The sequence below is a fragment of the Staurois parvus genome, unplaced genomic scaffold (genome assembly GCF_062004578.1).
Source record: "Staurois parvus isolate SC_StPar_1 unplaced genomic scaffold, SC_StPar_1.0 ptg000739l, whole genome shotgun sequence".
Lineage (NCBI taxonomy): Eukaryota > Metazoa > Chordata > Amphibia > Anura > Ranidae > Staurois > Staurois parvus.
The window spans coordinates 92941-112843 of NW_028318535.1; the positions used below are offsets into that span (position 1 = coordinate 92941).

Genomic DNA, 19903 nt, shown 5'->3' on the forward strand with positions numbered 1-19903 from the left:
CATTCTTCCCACTGACCCCCAATGTAAGGGGCATTCTTCCCACTGATCACCAATGTAAGGGACATTCTTCCCACTGACCAGCAATGTAAGGAGCATTCTTCTTACTGACCTCCAATGTAAGGGGCACTTTTGTCTTTGACCCCTAATGAATTGGCTTTAGTAAGGGTTGCAAATTGTGACAAAACCTGATTTTTTCCAAAATTTTGGGGAATTGAAAACTCTCAAGATCATGATTATAAATTGAATACATGAATTAAATAAGAAAATGTGTATTTTTTTTATACACAAAAAAAGTTTCCACTTACTGACAAGGTCCCTCTCAAAAACGACAAGAGATTTCTGCAGACGGGTAACAGGATGAGCAAACAATTGAAATTGAGGCAAGCGGCAGATCCTCGAGCCCACGCAAGAGCAGACTATGAATGAAGAGAAACGTGGAGAGTTAGTTACAGTTGTGACCAAAATTATTCAACCCCCAATGCTGTAAAGGGGTTTAGGGACTATAGTGTACATTTGGAATTGTATTCAGAATCAAATCCTACAAGGACGTTGTAACTACCCAAATGCAACTAAAATGACATCAATTGTTTATGTAATACAGTAGTAAATGGTTCTTATGTGGTTTCTTCATTGCCACAATTATTCAACCCCTTAAAGACTACCACTCTGAAGAACAGAGGTTCATACAGGTGCTTTCCATCAGGTATTGAAAACACCTGTGGATGTCACCGAGCAGCAATCAAGCATAATAAGCACCAATTAGGCAGCTTTAAAATGACTGTGATACTCAGCTCCTTCTAGACATTTACTGGTGTGGTTACAAACATGGTGAAGGCAAGAGAATGGTCCAGGAAGACAAGAGAAGAGGTGATTTCTCTTCACAGGAAGGGCAATGGCTATAAGAAGATTGCAAAGATGTTAAACATACCAAGAGACACCTTAGGAAGCATCATTCGCAAATTCAAGGCAAAGGGCACTGTTGAAACGCTACCTGGTCGTGGCAGAAAGAAGATGCTGACTTCGACTGCTGTGCGCTACCTGAAGCGTAGAGTGGAGAGAAGTCCCCGTGTGACTGCTGAGGAACTGAGAAAAGATTTGTCAGATGTGGGTACAGAAGTTTCAGCCCAGACAATAAGACGCACACTGCGTAATGAAGGCCTCCGTGCCAGAACTCCCAGGCGTACCCCCTTGCTGTCTCCAAAGAATAAGAAGAGTCGACTGCAGTATGCCAAAAGCCATGTGGACAAACCACAAAAGTTGTGGGATAGTGTTCTGTGGACTGATGAAACAAAATTAGAACTGTTTGGGCCCATGGATCAACGCTATGTTTGGAGGAGGAAGAACAAGGCCTATGATGAAAAGAACACCTTGCCTACTGTGAAGCATGGTGGAGGGTCAATCATGCTTTGGGGCTGTTTTGCTTCTGCAGGTACAGGGAAGCTTCAGCGTGTGCAAGGTACCATGAATTCTCTTCAGTACCAGGAGATATTGGATGGAAACGTGATGCAGTCCGTCACACACCTGAGGCTTGGGAGACGTTGGACCTTTCAACAGGACAATGATCCCAAGCATACCTCCAAGTCCACTAGAGCATGGTTGCAGAGGAAAGGCTGGAACATTTTGGAGTGGCCATCGCAGTCACCAGACTTAAATCCGATTGAGAACCTCTGGTGGGACTTAAAGAAAGCAGTTGCAGTGCGCAAGCCTAAGAATGTGACTGAACTGGAGGCCTTTGCCCATGAAGAATGGGCGAAGATACCCGTAGATCGCTGCAAGACACTTGTGTCAAGCTATGCTTCACGTTTAAAAGCTGTTATAACTGTAAAAGGATGCTGTACTAAGTACTAAGATTGAATGTCACTTGGGGGTTGAATAAAACTGATAATGCTGTGAGCACAGAAAAGACATTTGTGGTTATTTCATTATAACTGTTATGTTATATTTGTCTGACCTACAAGTGCCTCTTTAATGTAAATGTAAGCAAGATGACTGAATGATCAAAAGCAATGTCAAACTGGCCAAAACACTCAATTTCAGTGGGGGTTGAATAATTTTGGTCACAACTGTATATCTGACCTCTAAGAATGTGTTACTATGATTGATAATCTGTTTCAGAAAAGATCAACAGGGAGTGGATCTCCGCAGTACATGACTCCTCATAGGCTGTACCTCGGGGGTGGATTCACCACAGGGGTGTAATGGATATTGGTGTAAGGATCCCCTCTAGTGATAGAAGAATCTATATGGAGGAATCAGGACCTCCTTCCTCCTGCTGGTGATATAAAGATCTATATAGAGGAATCAGGACCTCCTTCCTCCTGCCGGTGACCCCTCTAGTGATACAAAGATCTATATAGAGGAATCGGGACCTCCTTCCTCCTGCTGGTGATATAAAGATCTATATAGAGGAATCAGGACCTCCTTCCTCCTGCTGGTGATAAAGATCTATGTAGAGGAATCAGGACCTCTCTCCTCCCGCCGGTGACCCCTCTAGTGATACAAAGATCTACGTATGTAGAGGAATCAGGACCTCCTTCCTCCTCCTGGTGACCCCTCTAGTGATATAAAGATCTATATAGAGGATCAGGACCTCCTTCCTCCTGCCGGTGACCCCTCTAGTGATATAAAGATCTATATAGAGGAATCAGGACCTCCTTCCTCCTGCTGGTATTCCCTCTGGTGATATAAAGATCTATATAGAGGAATCAGAACCTCCTTCCTCCTGCCAGTGACCCCTCTGGTGATATAAAGATCTATATAGAGGAACCAGGACCTCCTTCCTCCTGCTGGTGACCCCTCTAGTGATATAAAGATCTATATAGAGGAATCAGAACCTCCTTCCTCCTGCTGGTGACAAAGATCTATATAGAGGAATCAGGACCTCTTCCTCCAGCTGATGACCCCTCTAGTGATACAAAGATCTATGTAGAGGAATCAGGACCTCCTTCCTCCTGCTGGTGATAAAGATCTATGTAGAGGAATCAGGACCTCCTTCCTCCTGCCGGTGACCCCTCTAGTGATATATAGATCTATGTAGAGGAATCAGGACCTCCTTCCTCCTGCCGGTGACCCTTCTAGTGATATAAAGATCTATACAGTTGTGACCAAAATTATTCAACCCCCACTGAAATTGAGTGTTTTGGCCAGTTTGACATTGCTTTTGATCATTCAGTCATCTTGCTTACATTTACATTAAAGAGGCACTTGTAGGTCAGACAAATATAACATAACAGTTATAATGAAATAACCACAAATGTCTTTTCTGTGCTCACAGCATTATCAGTTTTATTCAACCCCCAAGTGACATTCAATCTTAGTACTTAGTACAGCATCCTTTTACAGTTATAACAGCTTTTAAACGTGAAGCATAGCTTGACACAAGTGTCTTGCAGCGATCTACGGGTATCTTCGCCCATTCTTCATGGGCAAAGGCCTCCAGTTCAGTCACATTCTTAGGCTTGCGCACTGCAACTGCTTTCTTTAAGTCCCACCAGAGGTTCTCAATCGGATTTAAGTCTGGTGACTGCGATGGCCACTCCAAAATGTTCCAGCCTTTCCTCTGCAACCATGCTCTAGTGGACTTGGAGGTATGCTTGGGATCATTGTCCTGTTGAAAGGTCCAACGTCTCCCAAGCCTCAGGTGTGTGACGGACTGCATCACGTTTCCATCCAATATCTCCTGGTACTGAAGAGAATTCATGGTACCTTGCACACGCTGAAGCTTCCCTGTACCTGCAGAAGCAAAACAGCCCCAAAGCATGATTGACCCTCCACCATGCTTCACAGTAGGCAAGGTGTTCTTTTCATCATAGGCCTTGTTCTTCCTCCTCCAAACATAGCGTTGATCCATGGGCCCAAACAGTTCTAATTTTGTTTCATCAGTCCACAGAACACTATCCCACAACTTTTGTGGTTTGTCCACATGGCTTTTGGCATACTGCAGTCGACTCTTCTTATTCTTTGGAGACAGCAAGGGGGTACGCCTGGGAGTTCTGGCACGGAGGCCTTCATTACGCAGTGTGCGTCTTATTGTCTGGGCTGAAACTTCTGTACCCACATCTGACAAATCTTTTCTCAGTTCCTCAGCAGTCACACGGGGACTTCTCTCCACTCTACGCTTCAGGTAGCGCACAGCAGTCGAAGTCAGCATCTTCTTTCTGCCACGACCAGGTAGCGTTTCAACAGTGCCCTTTGCCTTGAATTTGCGAATGATGCTTCCTAAGGTGTCTCTTGGTATGTTTAACATCTTTGCAATCTTCTTATAGCCATTGCCCTTCCTGTGAAGAGAAATCACCTCTTCTCTTGTCTTCCTGGACCATTCTCTTGCCTTCACCATGTTTGTAACCACACCAGTAAATGTCTAGAAGGAGCTGAGTATCACAGTCATTTTAAAGCTGCCTAATTGGTGCTTATTATGCTTGATTGCTGCTCGGTGACATCCACAGGTGTTTTCAATACCTGATGGAAAGCACCTGTATGAACCTCTGTTCTTCAGAGTGGTAGTCTTTAAGGGGTTGAATAATTGTGGCAATGAAGAAACCACATAAGAACCATTTACTACTGTATTACATAAACAATTGATGTCATTTTAGTTGCATTTGGGTAGTTACAACGTCCTTGTAGGATTTGATTCTGAATACAATTCCAAATGTACACTATAGTCCCTAAACCCCTTTACAGCATTGGGGGTTGAATAATTTTGGTCACAACTGTATAGGGGAATCAGGACCTCCTTCCTCCTGCCGGTGACCCCTCTAGTGATATAAAGATCTATATAGAGGAATCGGGACCTCCTTCCTCCTGCCGGTGACCCCTCTAGTGATATAAAGATCTATATAGAGGAATCGGGACCTCCTTCCTCCTGCCGGTGACCCCTCTAGTGATATAAAGATCTATATAGGGGAATCAAGACCTCCTTCCTCCTGCCGGTGACCCCTCTAGTGATATAAAGATCTATATAGGGGAATCAGGACCTCCTTCCCTTACTGTACTAGCTAGAACTTTACCTACATTAGATTTTTTTAGGTGTCGGATTTTAAGAATAATCTACTGTTATTATGGGAACTGAGTCTATACTTACTCCTAGTATAACTCTCGTATATGCAAATGGATGCCCCCGTTCATATATTAAGAAGTAATAAGTGAACAAGAAGATGTTCAATCCCAACCAGGCAACCTGCAAGACAAAAAAAAAAGATATAAATCATCTCCCTCTCTCTTTTTATATAAATATATATATATATACACACAATATACTATATATATAACATTATTTGTGAAATGAAAGAAAACAACATTCATGTTGGTACATAAACCAGACAGACGAGAAGTTAAAGTGAATGTAGCCCTCAACAAAGAACTTTCACTTGGTCTCATAAACATACCAAGTTTCTTGTTATACCTGCTAATCCTGCTAAAACCATGCAACCTGATAACCTCCTGCGCTGTCTGCCTGTGCTGTTATCCCAGTTCTGTATAGGATCTGCTGGGATTTGGCAGTTGCATGGGTGGTGAGTTTTTTTTTTATCTTTGGCTGTGGATAGTTGGGGGCGAGGGAGGGCATGTTGGAGTACGGTGTGATGGCCTTAGCTATCAAAATAGACAGAAAGCAGGGGCCCACTACTGATCCAGATTGTGCACTTGGTTCCTACACAGCTGCCCCCCTTCTTTGCTCCCCTGGCCTTGGCCCTATTCCTCCCACTGACACCAATGATGGGGCACTATTCCTCCCAGTGACACCAATGATGGGGCACTATTCTTTCCACTGACACCAATGATGGGGCACTATTCCTCTCACCGACACCAATGATGGGGCACTATTCCTCCAACTGACACCAATGATGGGTCACTATTTCTCTCACTGACACCAATGATGGGACACTATTCCTCCAACTGACAACAATGATTGGGCACTATTCCTCCCAATGATACCAATGATGGGGCACTATTCCTCCCACTGATACCAATGATGGGGCACTATTCCTCCCACTGACACCAATGGTGGGGCACTATTCCTCCCACTGACACCAATGATGGGGCTCTGTTCCTCCCATTGATACCAATGATGAGGAACTATTCCTCCCACTGATATCAATGATGGGGCGCTATTCCTCCCACTGACACCAATGATGGGACACTATTCCTCCCACTGACACCAATGACGGAGCACTATTCCTAGCACCGACACCAATGATGGAGCACTATTCCTAGCACCGACACCAATGATGGAGCACTATTCCTCCCACTGACACCAATGATGGGGCACTAATCCTCCCACCGACACCAATGATGGAGCACTATTCCTCCTACTGACACCAATGATGGGGTATTATTTCTCCCACTGACACCAATGATGGGGCACTATTCCTCTCACTAACACCAATGATGGGGCATTATTCCTCCCACTGACATCAATAATGGGGCACTATTCCTCCCACTGACACCAATGATGGGGCATTATTCCTCCCACTGACACCAATGATGGGGCACTATTCCTCCCAGTGACATCATTAATGGGGCACTATTCCTCCCACTGACACCAATGATGGGACTCTGTTCCTCCCATTAATACCAATGATGAGGAACTATTCCTTCCACTGATACCAATGATGGGGCACTATTCCTCCCACTGATACCAATGATGGGACACTATTCCTCCCACTGATACCAATGACGGAGCACTAATCTTCCCACCGACACCAGTGATGGGGCACTATTCCTCCCACTGACACCGATGATGTGGCACTATTCCTCCCACTGACACCAATGATGTGGCACTATTCCTCCCACTGATACCAATGATGGGGCACTATTCCTCCCACTGATACCAATGATGGGGCACTATTCCTCCCACTGACACCAATGATGGGGCACTATTCCTCCCACTGACACCAATGATGGGACACTATTCCTCCCACTGATACCAATGATGGGGCACTATTCCTCCCACTGACACCAATGATGGGGCACTATTCCTCCCACTGATACCAATGATGGGGCACTATTCCTCCCACTGATACCAATGATGGGGCACTATTCCTCCCACTGACACCAATGATGGGGCACTATTCCTCCCACTGACACCAATGATGTGGCACTATTCCTCCCACTGATACTAATGATGGGGCACTATTCCTCCCACTGACACCAATGATGGGGCACTATTCCTCCCACTGACACCAATGATGGGACACTATTCCTCCCACTGATACCAATGATGGGGCACTATTCCTCCCACTGACACCAATGATGGGGCACTATTCCTCCCACTGATACCAATGATGGGGCACTATTCCTCCCACTGATACCAATGATGGGGCACTATTCCTCCCACTGACACCAATGATGGGGCACTATTCCTCCCACTGACACCAATGATGGGGCACTATTCCTCCTACTGATACCAATGGTGGGGCACTATTCCTCCCACTGACACCAATGATGTGGCACTATTCCTCCCACTGATACTAATGATGGGGCACTATTCCTCCCACTGACACCAATGATGGGGCACTATTCCTCCCACTGACACCAATGATGGGACACTATTCCTCCCACTGATACCAATGATGGGGCACTATTCCTCCCACTGACACCAATGATGGGGCACTATTCCTCCCACTGATACCAATGATGGGGCACTATTCCTCCCACTGATACCAATGATGGGGCACTATTCCTCCCACTGACACCAATGATGGGGCACTATTCCTCCCACTGACACCAATGATGGGGCACTATTCCTCCTACTGATACCAATGATGGGACACTATTCCTCCCACTGATACCAATGATGGGGCTGTGTTCCTCCCATTGATACCAATGACTGGGCATTACTTACTCCCACTGACACCAGGACATTTTCTACTCCCACTGGCTACAGTCCACCCTCCCCCCCCAAAAAAAGTTTGGAGGATGGTAAACTGGACCTCCAAAAGTTTGGAGACCCCCCCCACTCCGGGTCAACTGTGGGCCCAGGGTGTATGGAGCCTCTCAATTTTTTTAAATTCTATTTATTTACATTTTCTGTTGGTTGAACTAGATGGGCTTGTGTCTTTCTTCATCCAAATTAACCGTGTAACTATGTGTATGTATTGCAGAGATGTACTGAATTTTTTTTTGCCTTCCTCTAGGTATAGGATTCTGTATATGGAGGTTTTCTAATTATTTTTTTTTTCTATTGGTTGGATTAGATGTGTCTTTTTTTTCACACTATTGTAACTATTAATCCTGCCCAGCACAAATGTAACATTACTCACACATCTAAGCTATTTTATTGTTAGGTGAAGTAAAAGCAGCTTTGATTTCCTGCTGCATCTTTACGACTTTGTATGATCTAAGCAGGGAAATTCCCCTACCCCAGTGACACCACCAGGCACATTTTTCTGAGGTGCCCTGAACTTCCTGGTTCTTCCCTCTGGGGTGATGTCCCCATGTACTGCTATGAAGAGTCCAATAACTATTAATGTATAACTAAACCTGATAATGAAATCTTCGCAGGCAAAGGGCAGTATTAAAAGTAGAAAAACTTGTCTCCACACCCTACTGCAAAAAATCCTAAATCGATGGGAGGATTGGGAGGTCTACTCTCCCTCCACCTTCCGCTATTTTCCATTGTCCGCATTTCCTCCTTCCCACCAGGTTTGGAATCTTCAGGCAATGGATAGAGTCCAAATGGAATTGCTCGACCTCCTTGTTGACTCCTAGGAGATTCAAATCTTTTACAGACCTTCAAAGCTATGGGAGCGGGATGTCTACCTCAACGAATAGGTACTCCACCTTTTTTGATGCTAATTGCTAACTATCCGCCGCTACTTTGAAAGTTTAGTTTTCTTCTGCACAACTGGACTGCCTACAACCTACCCTGGCTGGGATGGATAGCAGCAATAAAGATTACGTACTTACCTAAATTGTGTAAATGAGTTTTACAGTTATTGATCCCAACCTCTGTGATGCGCTCCATTTGGCGGGGTTGGAGACCGCAAGTTTCCAGGCATAGCACATACCAAGCCAGACTGAGAGGTGGGATAGGCGTCCCGAATTTCTTGAGAAACTGTACAGATTGCACAACTGGCTAAACACCAACACCAGCTTTGTGGGTTGAGTTGGAAGCTGTAGACTGCCCTCCACTGTCTATTCGAAACCTATTATGGCTGCACCCTCAGGACCAGAAAGTGCTCCTGAATCCTAGCTTTGGGATAGTATTAAGTATTTGGGAGGTCTACTCTCCCCTCGACCTTCCACTATTGTCCATTATCCGCAATCCTTCCTTCCCTCCAGCCTTTGAATCCCCTGCAATCTTCAGGCAATGGATGGCGTCCAAAGGGACTTGCTTCGCCACCTTGCTGACTCCTAGAGGATTCAGATCTTTTCCAGATGTTCAAAGGTCCCACAGTTCACCTCGTGCTGAGCTATTCCAATATTTGCAGGTTAAACACTATGTGATGTCAAAAGTGCACCTTGGAGGGAAGACCCCTTCACCTTGACTCCCTTTGAGTCTAAGTTCAAAAATGATCCACACTCGGTAGTGCTAATCTCTTAGCCATATGGAACCCCAGCCTGTAAACAACAGGCGACACCCCTGAGTTGGTAAATGGGAAAGTGACCTACAACTACGTGTTGACCGTGAACGTAGGAACCATATATGGGCCACCATTAAATTTTCCCCTTGTAATGACGTGGTGGTGGAATCTAATTACAAAGTACTACTCTGGTGGCACATGGTTCCCCCCTAGGTTAGCCCAGAGCCATATTGGCACTTCTGCGCACTGTGTCATGGCCTGGATCAGAATCCAAGACCACTTCTGTGTCTGGCAGTAACTCATCTTGCTGGGTAGCTCCCTCTCTGATTCTTTAGACAATCTTGCCTTGTACCTTGTTTTTCATGAACCTTGAACCCTTTGATCCTCCCATGAACTTCCTATCTATCTATCTATCTATCTATCTATCTATCTATCTATCTATCTACACTATATTGCCCCAAGTATTGGGTCGCTTGCCTTTCCACGCACATGAACATTATTGGCATTCCAATTTTAGTCCGTAGGGTTCAATATTGAGTTGGCCCCGCCCTTTGCAGCTATAACAGCTTCAACTCTTCTGGGAAGGCCGTCCGCAAGGTTTAGGAGGGTGTCTATGGGAAGGTTGGACCATTCTTTCAGAAGCACATTTGTCAGGTCAGGCACTGATGTCGGGGGAGGAGGCCTGGCTCACAGTCTCCACTCTAATTCATCCCAAAGGTGTTCTATGGGGTTGAGGTCAGGACTCTGTGCAGGACAGTCAAGTTCCTCCACCCCAAACTGGCTCCTCCATGTCTTTATGGACCTTGCTTTGTGCACTGGTGCGCAGTAATGTTGGAACAGGAAGGGGTCATCCCCAAACTCTTCCCACACAGTTGGGAACATGAAATTGTCCAAAATGTCTTGGTATGCCGACGCTTTAAGAGCTCCCTTCTCTGGAACTAGGGGGCCAAGCCCAACCCCTGATAAACAACCCCACCCCATAATCCCCTCCACCAAACTTTACACTTGGCACAATGGAGTCAGGCAGGTACAGTTCTCCTGGCAACCGCCAAACCCAGACACGTCCATCGGATTGCCAGATAGAGAAGTGTGATTGGCCACTCCAGAGAACATGCCTCCTCTTCTCTAGAGTCCAGTGGTGACGTGCTTTACACCACGGAATCCGACGCTTTTCTTTGCACTTGGTGATGGAAGGCTTGTATGCAGCTGCTCGGCCATGGAAACCCATTCCATGAAGCTCTCTACGCACTGTTGTTGGACTCATCTGAATGCCACACCAAGTTTGGAGGTCTTTAGCTATTGACTCTGCAGACAGTTGGCGACTTCTGCGCACTGTGCGCTTCAGCATGTGCTGACCCCGCTCTGTCATGTGACGTGGCCTATCACTTGGTGGCTGAGTTGCTGAGGTTCCCAGTTGCTTCCACTTTGTTATAATCCCACTAACAGTTGAGCGTGGAATATTTAGTAGCCAGGAAATGTCACGGATGGACTTATTGCAACCTATCACGGGACCACACTTGGAGTCACTGAGCTCCTGATAGCGACCCATTCTTTCACCAATGTTTGTAGAAGCAGTCTGCATGCCTAGGGGCTTGATTGTATACACCTGTGGCCGTGGAGGTGATTGGAACACCCGAATCCAATGATTTGGAGGGCTGGTCCAATACATTTGGCTATATACAGTTGTGACCAAAATTATTCAACCCCCAATGCTGTAAAGGGGTTTAGGGACTATAGTGTACATTTGGAATTGTATTCAGAATCAAATCCTACAAGGACGTTGTAACTACCCAAATGCAACTAAAATGACATCAATTGTTTATGTAATACAGTAGTAAATGGTTCTTATGTGGTTTCTTCATTGCCACAATTATTCAACCCCTTAAAGACTACCACTCTGAAGAACAGAGGTTCATACAGGTGCTTTCCATCAGGTATTGAAAACACCTGTGGATGTCACCGAGCAGCAATCAAGCATAATAAGCACCAATTAGGCAGCTTTAAAATGACTGTGATACTCAGCTCCTTCTAGACATTTACTGGTGTGGTTACAAACATGGTGAAGGCAAGAGAATGGTCCAGGAAGACAAGAGAAGAGGTGATTTCTCTTCACAGGAAGGGCAATGGCTATAAGAAGATTGCAAAGATGTTAAACATACCAAGAGACACCTTAGGAAGCATCATTCGCAAATTCAAGGCAAAGGGCACTGTTGAAACGCTACCTGGTCGTGGCAGAAAGAAGATGCTGACTTCGACTGCTGTGCGCTACCTGAAGCGTAGAGTGGAGAGAAGTCCCCGTGTGACTGCTGAGGAACTGAGAAAAGATTTGTCAGATGTGGGTACAGAAGTTTCAGCCCAGACAATAAGACGCACACTGCGTAATGAAGGCCTCCGTGCCAGAACTCCCAGGCGTACCCCCTTGCTGTCTCCAAAGAATAAGAAGAGTCGACTGCAGTATGCCAAAAGCCATGTGGACAAACCACAAAAGTTGTGGGATAGTGTTCTGTGGACTGATGAAACAAAATTAGAACTGTTTGGGCCCATGGATCAACGCTATGTTTGGAGGAGGAAGAACAAGGCCTATGATGAAAAGAACACCTTGCCTACTGTGAAGCATGGTGGAGGGTCAATCATGCTTTGGGGCTGTTTTGCTTCTGCAGGTACAGGGAAGCTTCAGCGTGTGCAAGGTACCATGAATTCTCTTCAGTACCAGGAGATATTGGATGGAAACGTGATGCAGTCCGTCACACACCTGAGGCTTGGGAGACGTTGGACCTTTCAACAGGACAATGATCCCAAGCATACCTCCAAGTCCACTAGAGCATGGTTGCAGAGGAAAGGCTGGAACATTTTGGAGTGGCCATCGCAGTCACCAGACTTAAATCCGATTGAGAACCTCTGGTGGGACTTAAAGAAAGCAGTTGCAGTGCGCAAGCCTAAGAATGTGACTGAACTGGAGGCCTTTGCCCATGAAGAATGGGCGAAGATACCCGTAGATCGCTGCAAGACACTTGTGTCAAGCTATGCTTCACGTTTAAAAGCTGTTATAACTGTAAAAGGATGCTGTACTAAGTACTAAGATTGAATGTCACTTGGGGGTTGAATAAAACTGATAATGCTGTGAGCACAGAAAAGACATTTGTGGTTATTTCATTATAACTGTTATGTTATATTTGTCTGACCTACAAGTGCCTCTTTAATGTAAATGTAAGCAAGATGACTGAATGATCAAAAGCAATGTCAAACTGGCCAAAACACTCAATTTCAGTGGGGGTTGAATAATTTTGGTCACAACTGTATATATATATATATATATATATATATATATATACACAGTGAAGGAAATAAGTATTTGATTCTCTGCTGATTTTGAATGTTTGCCCACTCACAAAGAAATGATCAGTCTAAAAATTGAATGGTAGGTGTATTGTAACACTGAGAGACAGAGCAGCAACAACAAATTCAGCAGAAATGCATGTCTAACAAATGATGACTGATTTGCATGTTCATGAGGGAAATAAGTATTTGATCCCCTTCAAAAAACATGACTTAGTACTTGGTGGCAAATCCCTTGTTGGCAATAACAGAGGTCGGACGTTTCCTGTAGTTGGCCACTAGGTTTGCACACATCTCCAGAGGGATTTTGACCCATTCCTCTTGGCAGATCCTCTCATTAAGGTTTGGTGGCTGACGTTTGGCAACTCGAACTTTCAGCTCCCTCCACAGATTTTCAATCCGATTAAGGTCTGGAGACTGGCTAGGCCACTCCTGGACCTTAATGTGCTTCTTCTTGAGCCACTCCTTTGTTGCCTTGACCGTGTGTTTTGGGTCATTGTCATGCTGGAACACCCATCCACGACCCATTTTCAATGCCCTGGCTGAGGGAAGAAGGTTCTCACCCAAGATTTGATGGTACATTGCCCCGTCCATCGTCCCTTTGATGCGGTGCAGTTGTCCTGTCCCCTTAGCAGAAAAACACCCCCAAAGCAGAATGTTTCCACCACCATGTTTGACAGTTGGGATGGTGTTCTTGGGGTCATAGGCAGCATTCCTCCTCCAAACACGGAGAGTTGAGTTGATGCCAAAGAGCTTGATTTTGGTCTCATCTGACCCCAACACTTCCAACCAGTCCTCCTCTGCATCATTCAGATGTTCAGTGACCAACTTCAGACGGGCCTGGACATGTGCTTTCTTGAGCAGAGGGACCTTGCGGGCACTGCAGGATTTCAGTCCTTGTCAGTGTAGTGTGTTACCAATTGTTTTCTTGGTGACTGTGGTCCCAGCTGCCTGGAGATCATTGACAAGATCCTCACGTGTAGTTCTGGGATGATTCCTCATTGTTCTCATGATCATTGACACTCCACGAGGTGAGATCTTGCATGGTGCACCAGACCTAGGGAGACTGACACTTGTTTTGTGTTTCTTCCATTTGTGAATGATTGTACCAATTGTTGTCACCTTCTCACCAAGCTGCTTGGCCATAGTTTGGTAGCCCAGTCCAGCCTTGTGTAGGTCTACAATCTTGTCCCTGACATCCTTGGACAGCTCTTTGGTCTTTGCCATGGTGGAGAATTTGGAATCTGATTGTTTGATTGCTCCTGTGGACAGGTGTCTTTTATACAGGAAACAAAATGAGATTAGCAGCACTCCCTTTAAGAGGCTGCTTCTAATCTCAGCTTGGTACCTGTATGAAAGACACCTGGGAGCCAGAAATCCTGCTGAATGATAGGGGATCAAATCCTTATTTCCCTCATGAACATGCAAATCAGTCATCATTTCTTAGACATGCATTTCTTTTGAATTTACAATGTTACAATACACCGAACATTCGATTTTTAGACTGATCATTTCTGTGTGAGTGGGCAAACATTCAAAATCAGCAGGGGAACAAATACGCATTTCCTTCACTGTATATATATAAATAAATATATATTAAAAAACTAAAAATGATAAAAAATGTGTATATATTCAAAAAATAGCATAAAAGATAGTACATATAAATATTATATTGTTTGCACAGAATGGGTGAATTAATATTTTTATAAATACACCCCCAAATGTTCAGACTTGAATGTTTTAGTGAGGTCATAGGTGCAAAAAATAAAATTAAAAATACAAAAAATAATATAAAAATGAATACATATCTGCTATTTTGCCTCGTTTGCACAGAATGGGTGAATTGATATTTTTTTATAAATACACCCCCAAAGGTTCAGACTGGAATGTTTTAGTGAGGTTATGGGTGCAAAAAAAAATAAAAAATTCAAGATACAAAAAGATACATTAAAACAAAAAAACTTGCTTTGCAAGCAATAAAAAACAGACAGGGGTCCAAACCCTTAACGTGTCTAAAAAAAATGGCTTTAGATACACTTGAAATCTTTATCAGGTTTTGGACATGGATAAAAATAGAGATGATTTCTCACCAGAACTACAGCAGAAAACCAGTGGTTGACGATCCAGTTTCCCATCGTGGCGCCCTCTTTCTCCTTTTGGCTCTCCTGGTCAGTTTCTTTATTCCCTGTCGCCCCAACTTCTGCTACAACTGCTGTTTTCTAGTCTTTCTAGGCTGATTCTGCACCAGTCCCTGACAGTTGAAGTCCCAGTATGAGTGTGGAGGAAGTGTGCAGGTATTTATCATTGTATCTTTTTCTCCAAAATGATGCAACCTGATATTTCCACAGGTTGGTTCCGCCCCCCTCTTATAGACATCCAAGCGTAGCAGCACATTGTAAAAATGCTGCATCTCTTAGTCACTCCTTTCTCCAACCGGTAAAATCCCGGCAACGCACTTCAGGAAATAGGTCCTTTTTTTTTTTATTGAGAATTTGTTTCTGTATTTACATTTCGAAATGTTGACTCTTGACGTAAGCACAATGTATACAGCACTGCCAAAAACATAAAAAAAAAAAATAATAAATATCAGTAACAATTAAAACAATAATAGATATCAGTAACAATTAAAACAGTAATAGATATCAGTAACAATTAAAACAATAATAAATATCAGTAACAACTAAAACAATAATAAATATCAGTAACAACTAAAACAATAATAAATATCAGTAACAATTAAAACAATAATAGATATCAGTAACAATTAAAACAATAATAAATATCAGTAACAACTATAATAAATATCAGTAACAATTAAAACAATAATAGATATCAGTAACAATTAAAACAGTAATAGATATCAGTAACAATTAAAACAATAATAAATATCAGTAACAACTAAAACAATAATAAATATCAGTAACAATTAAAACAATAATAGATATCAATAACAATTAAAACAATAATAGATATCAATAACAATTAAAACAATAATAGATATCAGTAACAATTAAAACAAATGTAACAATGTGACTCTTGGTCAATAAAACTGTTGTAAATGTAACGAGTTTCTCACCTTACCAGGCAGCACAGTGGCTAAGTGGTTAGCACTTCTGCCTGGCAGTACTCGGGTTGTGGGTTCGAATCCCAACCAAGGCACCACCTGCCTGATTTTTCATGTTCTCCCTGTGCCTGTGTGGGTTTCCTCCGGGTGCTCCGGTTTCCTCCCACACTCCAAAGACATGCTGGTAGGTGAATTGGCTCCTGTGTAAACGGGCCCTAGTATGTGTATGTATGAATGTGAGTTAGGGACCTTAGATTGTACACCCCTTGAGGGTTAGGGACTGATGTGAATGTACAATATATATGTAAAGTGCTGCGTAAATTGATGGCGCTATATCAGTACCTGAAATAAATAAATAAAAATAATAAATTTTCTGCTTTAATGGAAAAAACCTTTCAATGTCAGCAACCCCGCCCCCATTAAATAATTACCTGAGCCATCACTGTGCCTGTTTGCAGCAGCACTGCTCTTCTTTCCCCTCTTTTCACAGGAAGCTTGCCATTGGCTCCGGCTGCTGTCAATCAGACATGTGCGGTCCATTTAGTTTCGAATTCGGACAATTATTCATTATTCGGGCATTCGGATGTCTCTGGATTTTCGAATTACAGTAGTAACGAATCTGAAATAAGGAAACAAAATCCGAATCAAATTAGTTTCGGACTCAAATCGAATTTGAATCCAAAAAGATTCAGAGAGAACATAAAAGAATAGAAAAGAATAGAATAGAATAGACAATAAAAAAAATAGAGTAGAAAAATTGTCCCTAGTATGTGTATGTATGAATGTAAGTTAGGGACCTTAGATTGTACGCCCCTTGAGGGTTAGGGACTGATGTGAATGTACAATATATATGTAAATATATGTGTAACTTGACAGCACTATATAAGTACCTAAAATAAATAAAAATAGATTAGAAAACAAAATAATAGACTATAGTAGAATAGAATAGAAAAACAATAGAATACAATAGAAAAGTATAGAAAACATCAGAATAGAATAGAATAGAAAAGAAAAAGTAGAATAGAACAAAATAGAAGGAATATAACTGTCTTCCGAAATTTGAATAGAATAAATTTAAATTTGAATAGAATAGATTACAATAGAAAAAAATAGAATAGAACAGAATACAATATAAAACAATGGAATAGATTAGAAAAGAATAGAATATGATAGAATAGGAAATAAGAGAATAGAACAGAAAATAAAACAACAGAATAGAACAGAAAAAAATAGAATAGAAAAATTTGCCCTTGTATGTGTATGTATGAAAGTGAGTTAGGGATCTTAGATTGTACTCCCCTTGAGGGTTAGGGACTGATGTGAATGTACAATATATATGTAAAGCACTGCGTAAATTTACGGCGCTATATAAGAACCTAAAATAAATTTTAAAAAATAGATTAGAATAGAATACAGTAGAATAGAATAGAAATGCAACAGAATACAATATAATATTGTATAAAAAACAATAGAATGGAATAAAATAGAAGGAATGTAACTGTCTTTCAAAATTCGAATAGAATAAATCTAAATTTGAATAGAATAGATTACAAAAGAAAAGAATAGAACAGAATACAATATAAAACAATGAAATAGATTAGAATAGAATAAAATAGAAAATGATAGAATAGAACAGAATACAATATAAAACAATGGAATAGATTAGAATAGAATAGAAAATGATAGAATACGGCGCTATATAAGTACCTAAAATAAATTTTAAAAATAGATTAGAATAGAATACAGTAGAATAGAATAGAAAAGCAATAGAATACAATATAATATTGTATAGAAACTATTAGAATAGAATAGAATAGAAAAAACAATAGAATGGAATAAAATAGAAGGAATGTAACTGTCTTCCAAAATTCGAAATAGAATAAATTTAAATTTGCATAGAATAGATTACAATAGAAAAGAATAGAATAGAACAGAATACAATATAAAACAATGAAATAGATTAGAATAGAATAGAAAATAGAACAGAATAGAAAATGATAGAATATTAAATAAGAGAATAGAATAGAAAATAAGAGAAAAGAATAGAACAGAAAAGAATAGAATAGAAAAAAAACAATAAAATAGAATAAAATTGAAAGAATATTCCTATCTTCCGCAATTCAAATTTTCAAATAGAATGAATTAGAATTGGAATTCCAGTTCAAATTCGGTGGAACTGAATTCGAATCAAATTCAAAAACAAAACGAATTTCAAAAACGAATTAAACAATTGTCTGTAAATCTTTATTTTTTTCTTATTTAGAAGTGACCAAATCACCATCTCTTCTTGGTTCTTTCATTACAGATGGAGATGGGGGGGAACAGCAGTCCTGGAAGCTTGTGGAGGTAATAATCGGAGGGGCCCGGGAGTGGGAAAACTGCGACAGCAAAAAAAATGTAGGCACAGTAAAAGAAAATGCAGGGGCGGACTGACAACTCCTGGGGCCCCTGGGCAATAGGGGATCATGGGGCTCCTGTGTCCTCGCCACACTCAAACCACACCCAAAAAAGCCTATGAAAGGTACCAGGAACATCTCATGGGGCCCCCTACTGACTCCGGGGTGGACTGACAACTCATGGGGCCCCTGGGCAATAGGGGATCATGGGGCTCCTGTGTCCTCGCCACACTCAAACCACACCCAAAAAAGCCTATGAAAGGTACCAGGAACATCTCATGGGGCCCCCTACTGACCCCGGGCCCTCGGGCAGTGCCTAAGTTCCCCAATGGTCAGTCCACCCCTGAGAAAATGACATTATATTATTTAGTATTTTGGGTGGATTTTAAATCTAAAGAGCACCATCATACCAAGGGGGTTGTTTTATAAAGACTTTACATAGACATTCACCTAGAGAAAGTAAACAGATGGGGCAAAAAAACGAATGTAAATAGGGTCATATCCTGTGCTAGAAGGTAAATCATTGATTTAAAACAGAAAATACCGCATTTGGCCACTAGATGGGGTCTGAGTATTACTGGAATTTCCTATAACATCATCTCCACCCGGTGGCCAAATGAGGTATTACCCATTTTGGATCAACGATTTAAACCTTGGGGGGGTCTAATGCGACCAGGGGCGGACTGACAACTCATGGGGCCCCCGAGCAATAGGGGATCATGGGGCCCCTGTGTCCTTGCCCAAACTCAAAAAAGCCTATGAAGAAGGTACCAGGGACATCTCATGGGGCCCCCTACTGACCCCGGGCCCTCGGACAGTGCCTGAGTTTCCAAAATGGTCAGTCCGCCCCTAAATGCGACTTTAAAAGTGAAATCCCATCCCACCATGTGGGACTAGAAACGGTCGTGGTTTTCGATGTGGGCGGAGTTGGTTTCGTCTGTTTATTTTAGTTTTACGGACCAGGAGACACATTGTTGTTTTTGTCCCAATCTTTATTGACACTTTGTTTTGGCAGCGCTGTACACATTGCTTTGTATTTGCTTTTTTCTACCCGCAGTGTTGCAACCGCCTGACATTTCAAGGGTTAGTCCACCTAGAAAAGGTCGCACTGGGAGAACAGGTTTGGGGTGAGACAGTGTCAAAGAAAACATTCACGGGTTACAGAAAAACCAGATTTTCCCTTTTTCGTCAATTATTTTAAAAATACCATTTAAAAATAGACATAAAGTATATTCTAAAAAGCCTCATTATGGACGCGCCATTTTATTGCAGCAAATGGCGAGCCAAGATGTCCCGGTCTATAATAAAGTCCAGACAGAATACCTCCACCTGATGAAATCTGCCCATAGACTATACAATCTCCTGGAAAAATTGTCTACGGGGGGCAATTTTTACATTTTTTTTGCACACACCTTAAAATCAGCATTTTTTGCTATAAAATTATAGCAGGGGTCCTGGGGAATAAAATGGCGGCTGCTGCAAATTGTTAGGTCACATGAAATGTGTGCAGCCCAGAGGAGCAGAGCTACCCATTTATCTGATATGATTGGGGGGGAGGGGACTCTGATGTATAGGGAGGACCCTGA

The 19903-nt window shown here is 42.5% G+C and overlaps 1 protein-coding gene across 1 annotated transcript in view; it reads right to left on the bottom strand.

Annotated features, from left to right (window-relative positions):
- The window catches only part of NOX1 (NADPH oxidase 1), a 42149-nt gene extending 26794 nt beyond the window's left edge, over positions 1 to 15355 (bottom strand). Inside the window, exons 1-3 of the mRNA XM_089654073.1 lie at positions 14948 to 15355; positions 5081 to 5176; positions 306 to 416 (exon numbers count right to left, since the gene is read on the bottom strand). Of these exons, the coding sequence (XP_089510199.1) occupies positions 306 to 416; positions 5081 to 5176; positions 14948 to 14992 (252 nt within the window). The 5' untranslated portion in view covers positions 14993 to 15355. The remainder of the gene's footprint in view (positions 1 to 305; positions 417 to 5080; positions 5177 to 14947) is intronic.
- Between the last annotated feature and the right edge of the window lie 4548 nt (positions 15356 to 19903).